General features: G+C 40.4%; 1 protein-coding gene across 3 annotated transcripts; it reads left to right on the forward strand.

Annotated features, from left to right (window-relative positions):
* Positions 1-9,609: 9,609 nt before the first annotated feature.
* Positions 9,610-12,707, forward strand: LOC130696043 (sialin-like). 3 transcript variants are annotated; one of them, XM_057519119.1, is made up of 11 exons: positions 9,610-9,760; positions 9,837-10,077; positions 10,149-10,314; positions 10,381-10,614; positions 10,685-10,859; positions 10,935-11,065; positions 11,134-11,257; positions 11,334-11,467; positions 11,545-11,687; positions 11,759-11,879; positions 12,334-12,707. In XM_057519119.1, exons 2-11 carry the CDS (start codon positions 10,013-10,015, stop codon positions 12,499-12,501), a joined length of 1,461 nt encoding a protein of 486 aa, XP_057375102.1. In that variant the 5' UTR covers positions 9,610-9,760; positions 9,837-10,012; the 3' UTR covers positions 12,502-12,707. The 3 variants fall into 3 exon arrangements, with proteins under 3 accessions (XP_057375102.1, XP_057375100.1, XP_057375101.1); XM_057519117.2 differs by lacking the exon at positions 12,334-12,707 and adding an exon at positions 12,012-12,212; XM_057519118.2 differs by lacking the exon at positions 12,334-12,707 and adding an exon at positions 12,012-12,212 and having other exon boundaries at positions 9,636-9,764.
* Positions 12,708-13,641: the final 934 nt, after the last annotated feature.

A 13,641-nucleotide genomic window follows, 5' to 3' on the forward strand; every position in this document is an offset into this window, starting at 1 on the left:
TTTGTTTTCGCCAAAAAAACAAAAAAAAAAAAAAAAAATCCCTTTAGCACTTTGGTAAAAAGACGCAGGGCAGTACGAGCCCATTGAGTCGTGTGGGTGACATAATATTAAGGCAAGTTTAGGACGATATATTTATTTTATTGGGAAGTCGGGAGTCCTTTGGAACGGAGAAGAAAACAATCAGCACGCGCCACAGTTTTTTTTTTTTTCTGGAAAAGAAATTTCAAAAGAGAAGAAGAAGACGAAAAAAAAAAAAAAAAGGACGCTGGCCATCAAATAAAGATTGAGCCGGAGAACGGTTTTCAACTAGAGAAAGAGAGTTTTCAGCTGTTGTTTTTTGGAGTAGGAGGTTCGCTGTCAAAAGAAGAAGAAGAAGAAGAAGAAGAAGAAGAAAAGAGGACAAGAAAACCTGCGTTCTTTTGTTTGACTCTTAAAAAAGAGAGAGAGACAGTCTTCTTTTAACTTTAATGACTTTGACAGTTGCCCCGGTTGTTGGGGGGCTTCTGTTTTTCGTGTTGGAACTCGGCGGAGGACGAAAATGGCTGATCGTTCGCGGCCATGTTTGATATCGATCGTGGCGCTCTGCGTCTCTATAAAAGACAGTCGAGACAGAGATGGATAGTTAAGAAGAAGCGGAAGAGGGCGGAGTTTCATTTCTCTTATAAATGCCGGCCTCCCACGCTCGACCGCACTTGCCTGGATTGTTCTATTCTCAAAGTTCTCAATCGAGGCACCAATCGTCGTCGCAGTACAAAAAGAAATTCAAAGGCACACACAACGGATGGAAGGCATTCCTTCATGCCAATATTACATTTTTTTTTTTTTTTTTTGGTTTTTCAATTCTCTTATCGACGGGGGAAAAAAAATCTGTCGTCTCTCTCTCTCTCGTCATGCTCGGTAGAAGACGCGGCGGAAATATACATCATCCAACGTAACCCATCACAAACGTTCCACCTCTTTTATAGATATCTTTCTCTGCTAGATGTCAATCTCTTTTGTATTCCTTTTCTTTTTCCCTTTAAAAAAAAAAAAATCCTTTCCCTTTGTATTTTTTTTTTTTTTTTTTTTTAAACAGACGGAGAAACAATCCGTTTCCGCACTATCGTCAGCGTTCAAGAAAAAAAAAAAAAAAAAGATGCGACGGTGCGCGATCACGCTCTGTAAAACGTTGCGAGGTAATGCCGATCAAAAATCACGCTCTACTACGCATCAAACACGTCCAACGCTCAAACTCTTTGTCAAAATTTTTTTTTTTTTACCAGACAGTAGGGAATGTCTGGATCAAATTTTTTTTTTTAGAAAACAAAATTTTTTGTTGTTGTTGTTTTTACCTCTCTAAAAAAGAAAATGTGAATTCGTGGGAGGGAGACAAAAGAAAAACAAAACGGGGCCTTTAAGTGGGAGTAGGCCTAAGGGGTTCATCAAGACTTTTAAAACAACAAGAGGCAAAACAATAATTACACAACATTTGTTGTATATGTTAACATAAAAAAAAAAAAAAAAAAAAAAAAAAAAGAGTGCGCTCAGTTTACTCGAGACCGCAAACGGTCACATGGAGCTTCATCTTTTGCGTGTAGGCATATCACCTTTCGCTCATGTCCTCGCGTCTTGTTGAAAGAAGAAGAAGCAACTTTAAGAGCTAAAGAAATCGTTGCGGTGACAGACCCCCCTCCTAAGGTTGTAAAAGCAAGAAAAGAACCAGACGACCCCTGAGGAATCTTTCAACAAGCACATCTTCGTGTCGGTACGAATGGTGTGGTGCACAACATCCGGAAAAGCAAAAAAAAAGACAAAAAAAAAAAAAAAAAAACGACAAAAAGAAAAAAAAAAAAAAAAAGAGCCACCAACGAAGTTTGATAAATTAGTCGGCCAATTTATTTATTTATTTTTTTTTTAACTTGCAGCCGGTGATTTTGCCTTCCAGATTAATATAACAATGCGGTAGATGGAACTGAGCTTCTATCACAGATATTATCCGCTAGAAAAATCTTGGGACCATCTTTCTTCTGGACCCGCTAGACAAGAGAACAACACGGGAGGTCTTTTGCTGTACGGACGTTTTCCGCCATTCGATGTATCGTACGTGATGTTATCTTTTGACCAGAAAAATCATTCGAAGGATGGAGGTCATCTATTAGTATAGAATAAAGCCTAAGAGTTCCCTCCTATGTACGTAAAAATGACCCCACCAAAACCGAAAATGACCCCTCTATCCAACCACTGCAGATCCAATTTCGAAAATAATTCACGTTTTGACAACTTTGTTTGGACAAAACAAAACAAAAAACAAGCCTATACTTTTGGTTTTTCAAAAAAAAAAATCGAATGGTAAAACACGTAGAACAGACAATGTCTGTACCTGCGAAGAACAGAGAGAAACAATGGCCGTTACTACGGTAACGTCATCAAAGAGAGAATTCGACCTCTTAAGTGTATCGTACGGGAGGAAGCAAGAGGGACTCGAGTGGATGGACTATTTAGTCGGGCCCATATTAGAATCTCTGATTAACGCACGCCGACGATTCCTCATCATCAAGGTAGAGAGAGAGAGAGAGAGAGAGAGAGAGAGAGAGAGGCATATACAATTCTAAAATAGGAAGGGACTATGGCTGTGTGGATGCACAACAGGGTGAGCCCAAAGAGAAGGAAGGTATATCACTGTTTTAGGTGTATAGCAAATACATCGGGACACACGGCGATTTGATTACAAAGCGCGACTAATAAAGCGAGAAGCTCTCTCCTTTCCGCTTCTGGATAGAGATCCCTTTGATTGTCATTTAATGTACCCCCCCCCCCCCCCTCCGCCCTTACGAAAAAGAAAAGCTCACTGAAAGCGGAAGGGCTAGCATTGAGACAACACGAGTCAAACAACACATCTTTTCATTACGGGTTTTCGTCTCTTTGGCGACGTTAATCAAGCGAATAAAACACGGGCGTTTATTAGAGGATCAAGGAGTTCAACTAAAAAAAAAAAAAAAAGAATGAGGCAGACCCCTCTGCAAATTTCGTGTGGCTTATTCTAATTACATTTGGTGGGGGCTGGTTACAAAATGAAACAAGAACACGAAAACGAACTCCAAAATTTCAAAAAACAAAAACAAAAAAAAACTGAATTTTAGTCGGGAAAAGACACTCGCTTATCTCTTGTTTCATTTTCGTCCAGAAGTTCTTATTATTTTCGACTCCAGATTTTGAATGTCTGTGTAACTATGATGGATGTGGGTCGGCCTCTACTTTTTTTTTTTTCTTCTTCTTCAACATTGGAAAATACATCAAACATCAGACAGTAGATAATAATATGGAGGGGTATCGTCTATTTTTAGAACTCTTCCTAACCATCCCTATGTCGCTACCCATTTATGCTGTTTGTTGTGTTGACGGTTTCGAATATCGTTGTTTCTCATTACTTCAACGACCAGACAGAGGGGGGGGGGGGGTCTTTCTATTCTTATTAATATAATCAACCTTGTGGCTTTAAAACGGATGGTTATTGAAGAAGTAGAACCGAATCCAAAAAACACAGCGTTACTTCAATATTAAAAAAACAAAAAAAACAAAAGCTTTGGGACTGAACCGAAGCCGCCGCTCCTTTTCTTTCTTGAGGAGTTGGGAATTTTTTTTTTTTTTTTTTTCAAGAAAAATGACAGATGACTCCCGTCGGATCCCGAATTAGAAAAAAAGAAAAACGGGCATTTGCGCATCTTTTTTTTCTTTTATTGTTATTTTGATATCCAACTGGACTCTGACAAACGACTAACACGCATAATTTTCAGCGTGATTTCCCTTTTTAACCGCCAATGATTCACGAAAAAAGAAAGAAACCAAAACACAAAAAAAAAAAAAAAAAATGGATAAAGGACGAATTGCCAAAGTGCCTTTCAAAATATTCCACCCGGTGAAGTGTTTCGAGAGCAACACCCAATTCCATTCCGGTTGTTCCTACTCACTTCAGCTCATTATGCAATCATAGGCCTATAGTGTTACACGGGTTATTCAACCAATATGGGTGTTAAACGCGTCCATTTATTATAGGCCTATCCGCCTAGTCGTGTTCTGCTCCGGCGGAGCTGCAAATGGGCGCACCAACAGCAGAAGGAACCACACAAAAAAGAAAAAAAGGAGAGAAAGAGAGGAGGGAGGAGGGAAAGAGGATTGCCGGGGTAGTGAAGGCGATAATACCCCAACTGGTCGTAAATCAGCCTACACGCGCACCACATTTACACTAAAGCACTAAATCAACCGTCATTCAATCACGAAATTTTCCCTTCAAAATGACCTTCCCCCCGTTCGCTGCCTCTATCCGGTTATTTAAATCTCTTTTTTTTTTCTAAAGTACAAAATGAGCGGTGATGTCACATTCAACAGGAAGAGAAAAATAAAAACAAGCAAACTTTCCAAATAAGAAACAAGTGAAAAAAAAAAAAAAATGGGAAAGTTCTGATGCAATCGTTCTTGAAGTTTCATGTCTTGCTAACCGTCTTACTCTCTCTGTCCTCACTCTTCATATTTTTTTTTGTTTGACAACCTACGGGGTACACCAACGTTAATCGATATAATGACGTATGCTATACTACCATTGGCTTGTAGGTTTAACACACACACACACACACATTGTGTGTGTGTGTGTGTGTGTGTGCACAGACATACAAGAACAATTCCAATAGATATCACTAAACACGACAATGAAACAATTTCAGCTTTTTTTTTTTTTTAATGACTGCAACGTTCAACAACAAAAATGTTAACGACCCCCCCCCCCCCCAAAAAAAAAAAACCCAGTGAGCTCTGACCGATCTTGCAATACATTTCCGATTTCCTTTAAAAAAAAAAAAAAAAAATTTTTTTTGCACGTACGATAATCAGGCCAATTGGTTCTCTTTGGCCAATTAGTACACGAAATTGTGACAGTTTGCATGTAAAAGGGAGACCGCCGCCGCCGACATTAGAGTATACTTTGATTGATATTCCAAGGTTATTAAAAAAAAAAATGCTCTTTCCGTCAAACAAGAGTGAAAGTAGAACCTAACCTACTATAAACATATCAACTCTCTCTCTGTGTCTGTCTCTATTTAGTTCCATTTCTTTTTTTATTGAAATCAATATCGCTTGGAGAAAAGAAGAATAAAGCGCGCATTTCCTTTCCCCCCACAGTTAAAGAACGATGAAAAAAAAAACAAAAAAACCAGGGGATCTCTACACAATGTTCTTATCGGGTTGAGCCTGCGATGATGCAACGTGCACCGATTTATCATTCCACACCGGTCGTTGTGGAATAGGACACGGAGCGACGAGAGAGCAGCTAACGCCAAAGATTTCACTGCGTGTATAGTAGCGGCCCAACTGTATGGCAAACACCGTTTCGTTCCTCCTTTTTCCTGAGAAGAGTTATGCGACCGAGGCGGAGTATATACACAAAATTTCCCACCGTTTTCAGCTCACGTACCAATTTCAAGTTTTTTTGTTTTTTTTTTATTTTTATTTTTTGTGAAGACGAGCTAACCGAAAAAGAAACAAACGTTCAGGTTGATCATGCAGCTGCTGCCGCGCGCTCTTTTCGCTGTTGGATCGACTAATGTGGATGTGTCACACCGCCGCGCGCGGGCTGCCTTACACGCACACAAAAGCCGCGCCGCGCCGCCATAAGAACAAAAAAAAAAAAAATAATAAAAAACCCAAGAGAAGAAATCAACATGAGAGAACTTGCTACTACCACTACTCTGTACCATAGGAGAGAACAGGGCTCCCTCTTCTATCAGAAATGAAGGAAAAAAACAAAAAAAAACAAAAGGTATCGTAGAAAAGATGTCCTTTTTTCTGTCCTCAGAAAAAATGATTTAGAAAAAAAAAAAAAGACACAAGAGGAGGATAGTCTTAAAGAAGTGAATCTTGGGAACCACTTTGGGAGGGATTCATCATTTTACCAAATCAAAAAGAATCAACTCTTTTTCCTTTTTTTTTTTTTTTTTTTCTTTTCATCTTTTCCTTTCTTGATGTTTGTGAGAGGAAAGCCGCGCTGACTGTTTCAATGTCTAAGGAATTTGATAATAGTCCCCCCCCCCACTTTATCTCCGGGCTCTCAGCTTTTGCCCTTACAGTTTATAGAGGAGCATGAGAATAGACAGAAGTCGTGTACGGTTGTATCAGTTCCTGGTCACACATCGATGGCTACCGAATTCCGCCTCCCTTCAATCTTCCTACCCCCCATTGGCTCATCCCCCCTCTCTCTCGCCTCGCTCATTTTGCGAACTTGTCAAAGGGGAGACTTTCATGTAATTAAATCAAATTGGCTAAACTATTTCAGCAGCTAAGAAATTACAATTTCGTCAGACGGAACTGGAAGGTACTGGGGGGGGGGGGGGGGGACAAAATTCTTTTCGGATGTATAAAAATGATCGCCGTTTGTAATAAGACCATCCAGAATTGACTCCTAAATGGTCCGTGGGAAAATATGAAACAAAAATGAAAATAAAGAAAAACAAAAAAACCATTTCTTCAGCCCTAGAGTCTAGAGCTCGAGATTCAATAGAGGGAGGCCCAAGGAGCACAGGGCAATAGGCCTAACAGACGACACAAACAAAATGACTTCTCCATGATTTTGTGATGGGTCGCCATCCATTCCGTCGGTAGTCGATTGAAAAACAGAAGAAGAAGAAGAAAAAAAATGAACGGCCACTCATCCATTTACGAGGTTATGTCTTAAATCTCTGCGGCCTATAACATCCACAGTCTGCCCTCCTTCCCTGGCCCTCTGACTTGTTATCTGACAACCGCAATCGGTCGATTTATTTTAACCTTATATATTCTGAACTAGTCCTTTCCACTTCTTCAAGAACAAAAGACAAAAATAATTCAAAAAAAAACCTCGAAAGACACACACACACAAAAAAAAGAATGAACAACATTATAAAAGCCAAAAAAAAAAAAAAAAACATTCAGATTGAATAAAGAAAAAAGACCGGATGTTTTGGGCTGAGATTAAAATCAAATGAATGAACGGGGCGGAACAGCCAACAAGTCAAGTGCTTCAACCCTCCCCCACCCCCCACAAAATAAAAAAAAACTCACGCACACTGCCTTCTCAGTCTATGTAGCATAGGCTTTTTAGCCGAATTGCTACACAGTCTATAACGTCGATGAAAAAAAAAAAAGAAAGAGGTATATAGCATAACTAGATGTCTATCCCATACGTGGAAAAAAAAAGGACCCCCTTCCCCCCAAAAAAAGACAGGAAAAAACAAACAAACACTGTGTGTGTGAGATAGAAAAGAAAAGAATTTCGAGAATGCCCGAAATTCCCGGGGAGTCAACATGAAGCTTGATGTCGGCGTTTGCGGCTCGTTTGGTGGAAGCTCCGCACCGCGACACGGATGAAAACGTAATCAAAAATTGTTATTATTATTATTTATTTACCTTTTTTTTCTGGTTTTTTTTTTTTTTTTTGTTTAAACGAGTAGCGCTTTTACACGCTCTACAACCAATCAGAAATATCAAAACAGTGTCATTTGAAGAGCGACGAGAAAAATAAGAACTTCGAAATCCCTTTGTTACGGGTTTTAAATGAATAAGCGCAGGTGCAGGTCTTTTGTGGGACCCAACGCACCTGACATGAAAAATTAATAATAAAAAGAGACCCTTCCAAAAAATCTTCTTTTGTTGGCTAATTCAATAGGGGTAGATGCACGATTGGCATTTTCATTGAGAGATTTACTAAAACGGAGAGGAGAATTTCCGGGAGGAGGGGGCATGATCGATTTTAACCCTTTTGAATGGCGAGAAATGACGTATGTGTGTAACTGACATTTCTCATCATTGAAAAAAAAAAAAAGAGGAAACGTCTATATTAAAAAACATAACGAAATATGAAGAGGATATAACATCTGGCCTCCAGAAGTTTACCTCCATCAGTGTGTACCCTCCCCTTTGAAAGGGTTAACGCACTTTGAAATGAAAATCCCCCAAAAATTGTAATATCAGAAGGAGCCAAAATGTTTTCCAACTCTTTCATTCTTTTTTTTTTTCGGCCTGTCGTTATTTGTCGCCCGATGATATTCGAGCGAAAGTCAGTACGTTCACGAAAAAAAAAAAAAAAGAAAAGAAAATATTCAACAGAAGCAGAAAAACCTCCTAGGCTATAACTAGCCACATAAATCCAATTAAATATCCGCTCAGAGCCCATTTCTTTGGCTATGCAGAGTCGCATCTGGTGAGCATCAAAAAGACGTGAGGTCTTTAGTCCTGCGGCTGGCCCGGCTCCTTGAGAGCCACACACGGCAGGAAGTTGTACATATCCTCTATATTTTCTAGTTTTTCTTTAAAAACTAATACGCCGATTTTTTTTCGCTTTTTTTTTCTGTGTACCTCCCCCACCTACACCTACACCCGGCCCCCCCAAAAAAGAAGATGCAAGTCCGATTTTCCGTCATCAAAAACAATTGAAAAGAGAACACACACACAAAAAAAAAAACGGCGGCAATAATAGAATCTGTTTTCCGAAAAAGACAAGGGGACGTACAAAAAGAAACCTCTTATTTAATGGCTATTGGAAATGGTGGAACGAAGGTCGCACTTTACGGTAACAACATGGGCCCGTTACGTTCCAAAACTCATTGTCTCCACCATGTGTGTCTCGAAGACAAGGGCTAACAGAGGCTGCTATATACACTTGTCTATTTTTAGGAACGGCGTCTCCAAGTCGAGCGTTGTTGAAAAACCTTTTTTTTTTTTTCTCAGTTTGTTTGGCGTCGTAGTCGTCCCTTTTTTTTTTTTTTGGAGGGGGTTGACATTCGGTATCATCCATTTCTGCCCCCACAGTGATGGAATAGCGACCGGCGAGTTTCGACTTTGAAGTCATTGCTACTATCATCTACTTCCCTACCGATGCCTTCGTGGCTCCCAAAACGAAAGTGTAGGTGTGTGTAGATTGTCAGCGCATCCCTCTCCCAACAAACCCCCCAAAAAAACTCTGTGAACGGAGAGGGGGGAGAAATGTGTATCAACAACAGTTGACATTGGACTAAAAAAGTCGAAAAACAAAAAACTTGGAGAGTGAAAGAGGCTGAGGGGAGTGATGTGACTTGAGAATTGCAGACCGAACAAGCCACCAGATAGACCAGACGAAAGAAAAAGAGAGAAAGGGAAAGATGTCAAGTCGTTGATGGATCGGGCTGTTTCTACCAACGAGCTACCCTCGTCGCACGATCTATCTTCACTCCCGTCTTCGTCGTCGGTCAACAGAAACGCGCGCACACATACACACACATATAGAGCGGAAAAAGCAGAAGAGTGAGGAGGGGGAAGACAGCCCAAAATAAGCCAATGTTGACGGTGTCTGTTGTCTGGCGACAAAATAAAATACGCGAAAATTTGGGACGATCCAAGTTTTAAATTTTCCTCCTTCATGTTTGTGGTTAGATTTTTTTTTTTAGGCGCTAGTTTCTTTTCAATTCTGTTTTTTTTTTTTTTTTAAGTGTTATTTCAAGTTTCTAGTAGTTTCGAATACCAATGGAATTGGCGCGGTATTTTTTCGAAACAGCTCGTTTCTGACATCTAGCGAGAAAAAATCTAACCACGTCAAAATGAAGCCACCTGTTTGTTGTTATGGTAGTTGTTTAGGCTACGACCCACGTATTCTTTGCATTTGCACAAAACAATAAAAATAAAAACAAAGCTGTCCCAGAACACGACCCTCATTCCTTGGAACGGTTAATAACACGGTGGCGACCTACTTGCTCCAACATGAACACCAGTGGAGGGAAAAGCGGTAGGTACAGTTATAGAGACGACGACCATCGCCACATCTCGACCTGCTCGACTAAAAAGAGATTCAAATCCCCCAGGGTGATTACACGTCCACAAAACTGAAGCGAAAACTACACCTGACAGTTCAAGATTCACGCTTGACTCGGTTGAAACACCCGGACCCGAGTTCCCTCTACAGAGATTTTACATAAATAAAACACTAAAAATAAAAATAAAGTTCAAAAAAAGACAAAGGTGTTGGTTTTCAATTCAGATGGCAGTCGTCAACTTAAGAGACACCAGAGAGTCTGCTGCTGTATCAACTTCCTTGGCATGCAGGTACAGATACACATTTCCCACCATTATGCAATTTCTAAAATTGAAGCTTCCTTTTTTAAAAATTTGGTTAGCCCCCCAACGTGGACATGGACTTCCTTTCCCAGACGTTATCTAATCGCAGTGATGGCCTTTTTTGGATTCTTCAACATTTACTCCCTTCGAGTGAATTTGTCAATTGCAATTGTGGCAATGACAGAAAATCGCACAACAATACATGCTAATGGAACCATTGGATATGTAGGGTTACACAATTAGTTCTACACTTTCCCTTAAAGTGGGCACGATTCAATTTCGTTTCCATAGGATCAAGATTTCCCATGGAGTTCCAAGGAGCAAGGCCTTTTACTGAGTTCGTTCTTCTATGGATACATCACCACCCAGCTTCTAGGGGGCTGGTTGGCGCCAAAAATGGGCGCAGGCAAACTATATGGATTGGGAATTCTCACAACTGCCATTTTGACTCTGCTCACTCCATTAATTGCTAACGTTGGCCTAGCCCCCCTGGTTGCCATTCGCATTTTGGAGGGAATCTTTGAGGTATAACAATCAATTGAGACCAAGTTTAGGAGGACAAAAATTACCCACTGATTGGTACCCAACCTACCAGGGAGTAACTTTCCCCGCAATGCACGCTTTGTGGAGTCGATGGGCCCCGCCACTCGAACGAAGTAAACTAGTAACGATCGCCTATTCCGGAAGCTATTTCGGCACGGTGGTTTCTATGGGAGTATGTGGACTTTTGGCCGAATATCTCGGATGGGCTTCCATATTCTACGTTTCGGGTAAATTTTAAAAACAGTATAATCAAAACACTACATGTGTAAAAACGCAACATCAAATTGTTCGCTGCCTTACAGGTACATTTGCTCTACTATGGTGGGTACTATGGTTCGTTTTGGTAAAAGAATCGCCACAAGAAGACCGATTCATCAAGAGAGCGGAACTGGATTATATTTCAAATTGCCTCGGCGTAACTGCCAATCAACATGTATGACATCCTTAACGAAGAAAATGTTTGCAATTTCTAAGTGCGTGACTTTTTCTCTTCACGCACAGACTCTACACGTACCATGGAAATCAATTTTAACGTCACTGCCCGTTTGGGCCACCGTCGTTGCACATTTCGCAGAGAACTGGGGCTTCTACACGCTTTTGACACAACTTCCAACATTCCTGAGCGGTACTATCTTTTTCACTTTAACACGCAAAAGAATTGGTAAATTGCTAATCAGTCAAGACACGCATTTTTTTGACAGATACGTCCGAGCTTAAACTGGATAAAACGGGATTCCTTGCCGCCATTCCATATTTGGCCATGGCCATAGTTGTTCAATGCGGTGGCCAGTTGGCTGACTGGCTTAGATCAAGATGGCGTGTCGAAACAACCAAAGTTAGTTTTTAAAAAATGTCCACATTATGACGGCTTGAGAGATTTATGACGTGTCAACTGTTCCATAAATTTCCCAGGTTAGAAAAATCTTTACATGTGGAGCCTTCGTTGCTCAGACCGTCTTTATGCTCGCCACTGCTTACACGCACGCCGTCACTCCCGCAATAATATGCCTAACTGTTGCTGTTGGTTTTGGAGGTTTTGCATGGTCGGGATTCAGGTGAGCGAATTCAAAGTTTTTGGTATCATCACTATCTTTTAATTTTTATTTTTTTATTTTTTTTTTTATAGTGTGAACCATTTAGATATTGCGCCTCAATTCGCCTCGTTGATCATGGGTCTATCTAATACCGTGGCAACCGTGCCCGGTATTATTAGCCCCATGATAACTGGCTACATTGTTCAAAACAAGGTAAATAGGTTTTCCAAACCTTTAAACGATAGTCAAGATGCATGGGGAGCAAATGCGAAATTTAACTTTATTAACAAGTATAAAATTGCATGGGTTAAGTTAAGCTGACAATTGGATTGGTCTTTTGGTTAGAGAGAAGAGGGATGGCATACGGTGTTCATGATAGGCTCCATGATCTATTTAACCGGAGCAAGCTTTTACGGTTTCGGCGCCAGTGGGAAATTGCAAGCATGGGCTGACCAATCATCCCGATCTCGCAACGTTTTTGCCCCCCAAACCGGCGAGTCCGAAACAACGGCATTCCTCCAGGAAACGGACGGAGAATAGACAAAACGATAATGCATTTTCACAAGACTAACCCAGAAGAACTCGAAGCTTTAGGACATAAAATGCGCATTCGTCATCAAAAAGTGTTTGAAATGCTGACTGTCATACTTTAAATGTGATTTTACAGACTTCCGGCGAGTGGCATATTGTGTTCTACATCTCAGCCGCAATTTACATGATCGGATGCGCATTTTACGCCTTTGCTGCATCGGGAAATCGTCAAACATGGGCACAACCTATCGAAGAAAACAATCCCAAAACAGAAAATACTGTGGCACTGGACACGGTCAACTAGATTCCCAAAAATTACGGAGGAAAAAATGGACGCCGTGTTGCCAGGACTTCTCATTCAAATCTTACAAAGATAAATATTGATGATCTGATATTTATGGATTAAACGTTCGCTTGTTAAAAAAAAAAGAAATGTCTTCACAATTTGTGGTGGTTTACGTCGTTATTACATTGTTATTTTTTAACGGAAATAGAATATTTTGTCTCTAATTGCAATGCCTTCTGTTCATTCAGCTAGACCCAATTGCTGAAAAGGAACATCATTAGGCTACCATGATGGGAATGGTAACAAGAAGTGGATGTCGACAAGAAGTTAAAAAGGTGAACAATTTGAAATGTTGCCCAGTCAGGCAAAAACCATTCTTCAAAATATGCTACTGCAGCATGCAACAACATTTGACTATCCCCACCCTATTTTAATCCAAGAGTTAAGGTACGAATCACAAAATGGCAACCAAAAAATGAGTAAACTGCAAAACAGGACACCATTCGACTACCATGGCAGAAATGGTAAAAGAGGTGGATGGAGACAAGCAGTTAGGAAGCTGACCGTTTGGACATTGAGACCAATCAAGCAAAGAGCATACAACAAATATGCTACTGCAGTATGCAGAAAAGAACATCACAAAATGGCAAGATTTCAAAATACCAAACACTAGGGACACCTGAACTTAAATTTCAAATTGTGTGAAAACCTGACCTGTTTTTGAAACAAAATAAATGAATCACCCTACCTTGCACAACGAAGGAGGTACCATGGGATGAAACTGCAGCTACGTTCGTGACCAAGCTGCTCTCGTTTTCCTTGGCAGCATGCTGCATACAACCCCCATTCGTATTGAAAATTGTCACATCAGATGAAGAATGGAATGGATGAAACTTAGGTCAGACACTTCCTAAGTTCATTTCTGTGGAAGTATGGCATAAAAACTTAGAGAAGATCCCAAAAGTCAGTATTTCTCAGTCAAAGTTAATGCAATATGCATAGCGAAACTGCGTTTCTAGAAGTTTTAGGCTCACATAAATCAGAACAAAACCTTCGACGACCTTGCACACCTGTGACCCTTTTGCGCCGAGCGCGCCACACGAATAAAAAGGATGTATCGTAAGAGGTGCCACGTTGCCACTGAAAGCTTTTTCTAGA

Source organism: Daphnia carinata, chromosome 5 (assembly GCF_022539665.2).
Source record: "Daphnia carinata strain CSIRO-1 chromosome 5, CSIRO_AGI_Dcar_HiC_V3, whole genome shotgun sequence".
NCBI classification, from domain to species: domain Eukaryota; kingdom Metazoa; phylum Arthropoda; class Branchiopoda; order Diplostraca; family Daphniidae; genus Daphnia; species Daphnia carinata.

Coding starts and splice junctions, on each gene's coding strand:
- LOC130696043 (XM_057519117.2), top strand. CDS start 10,013: ATGGCAGTCGTCAACTTAAGAGACACCAGAGAGTCTGCTGCTGTATCA. Junction 10,315..10,380: donor CTAATGGAACCATTGGATAT/GTAGGGTTACAC, acceptor TCGTTTCCATAG/GATCAAGATTTCCCATGGAG. Junction 10,860..10,934: donor TTCCATATTCTACGTTTCGG/GTAAATTTTAAA, acceptor GCTGCCTTACAG/GTACATTTGCTCTACTATGG.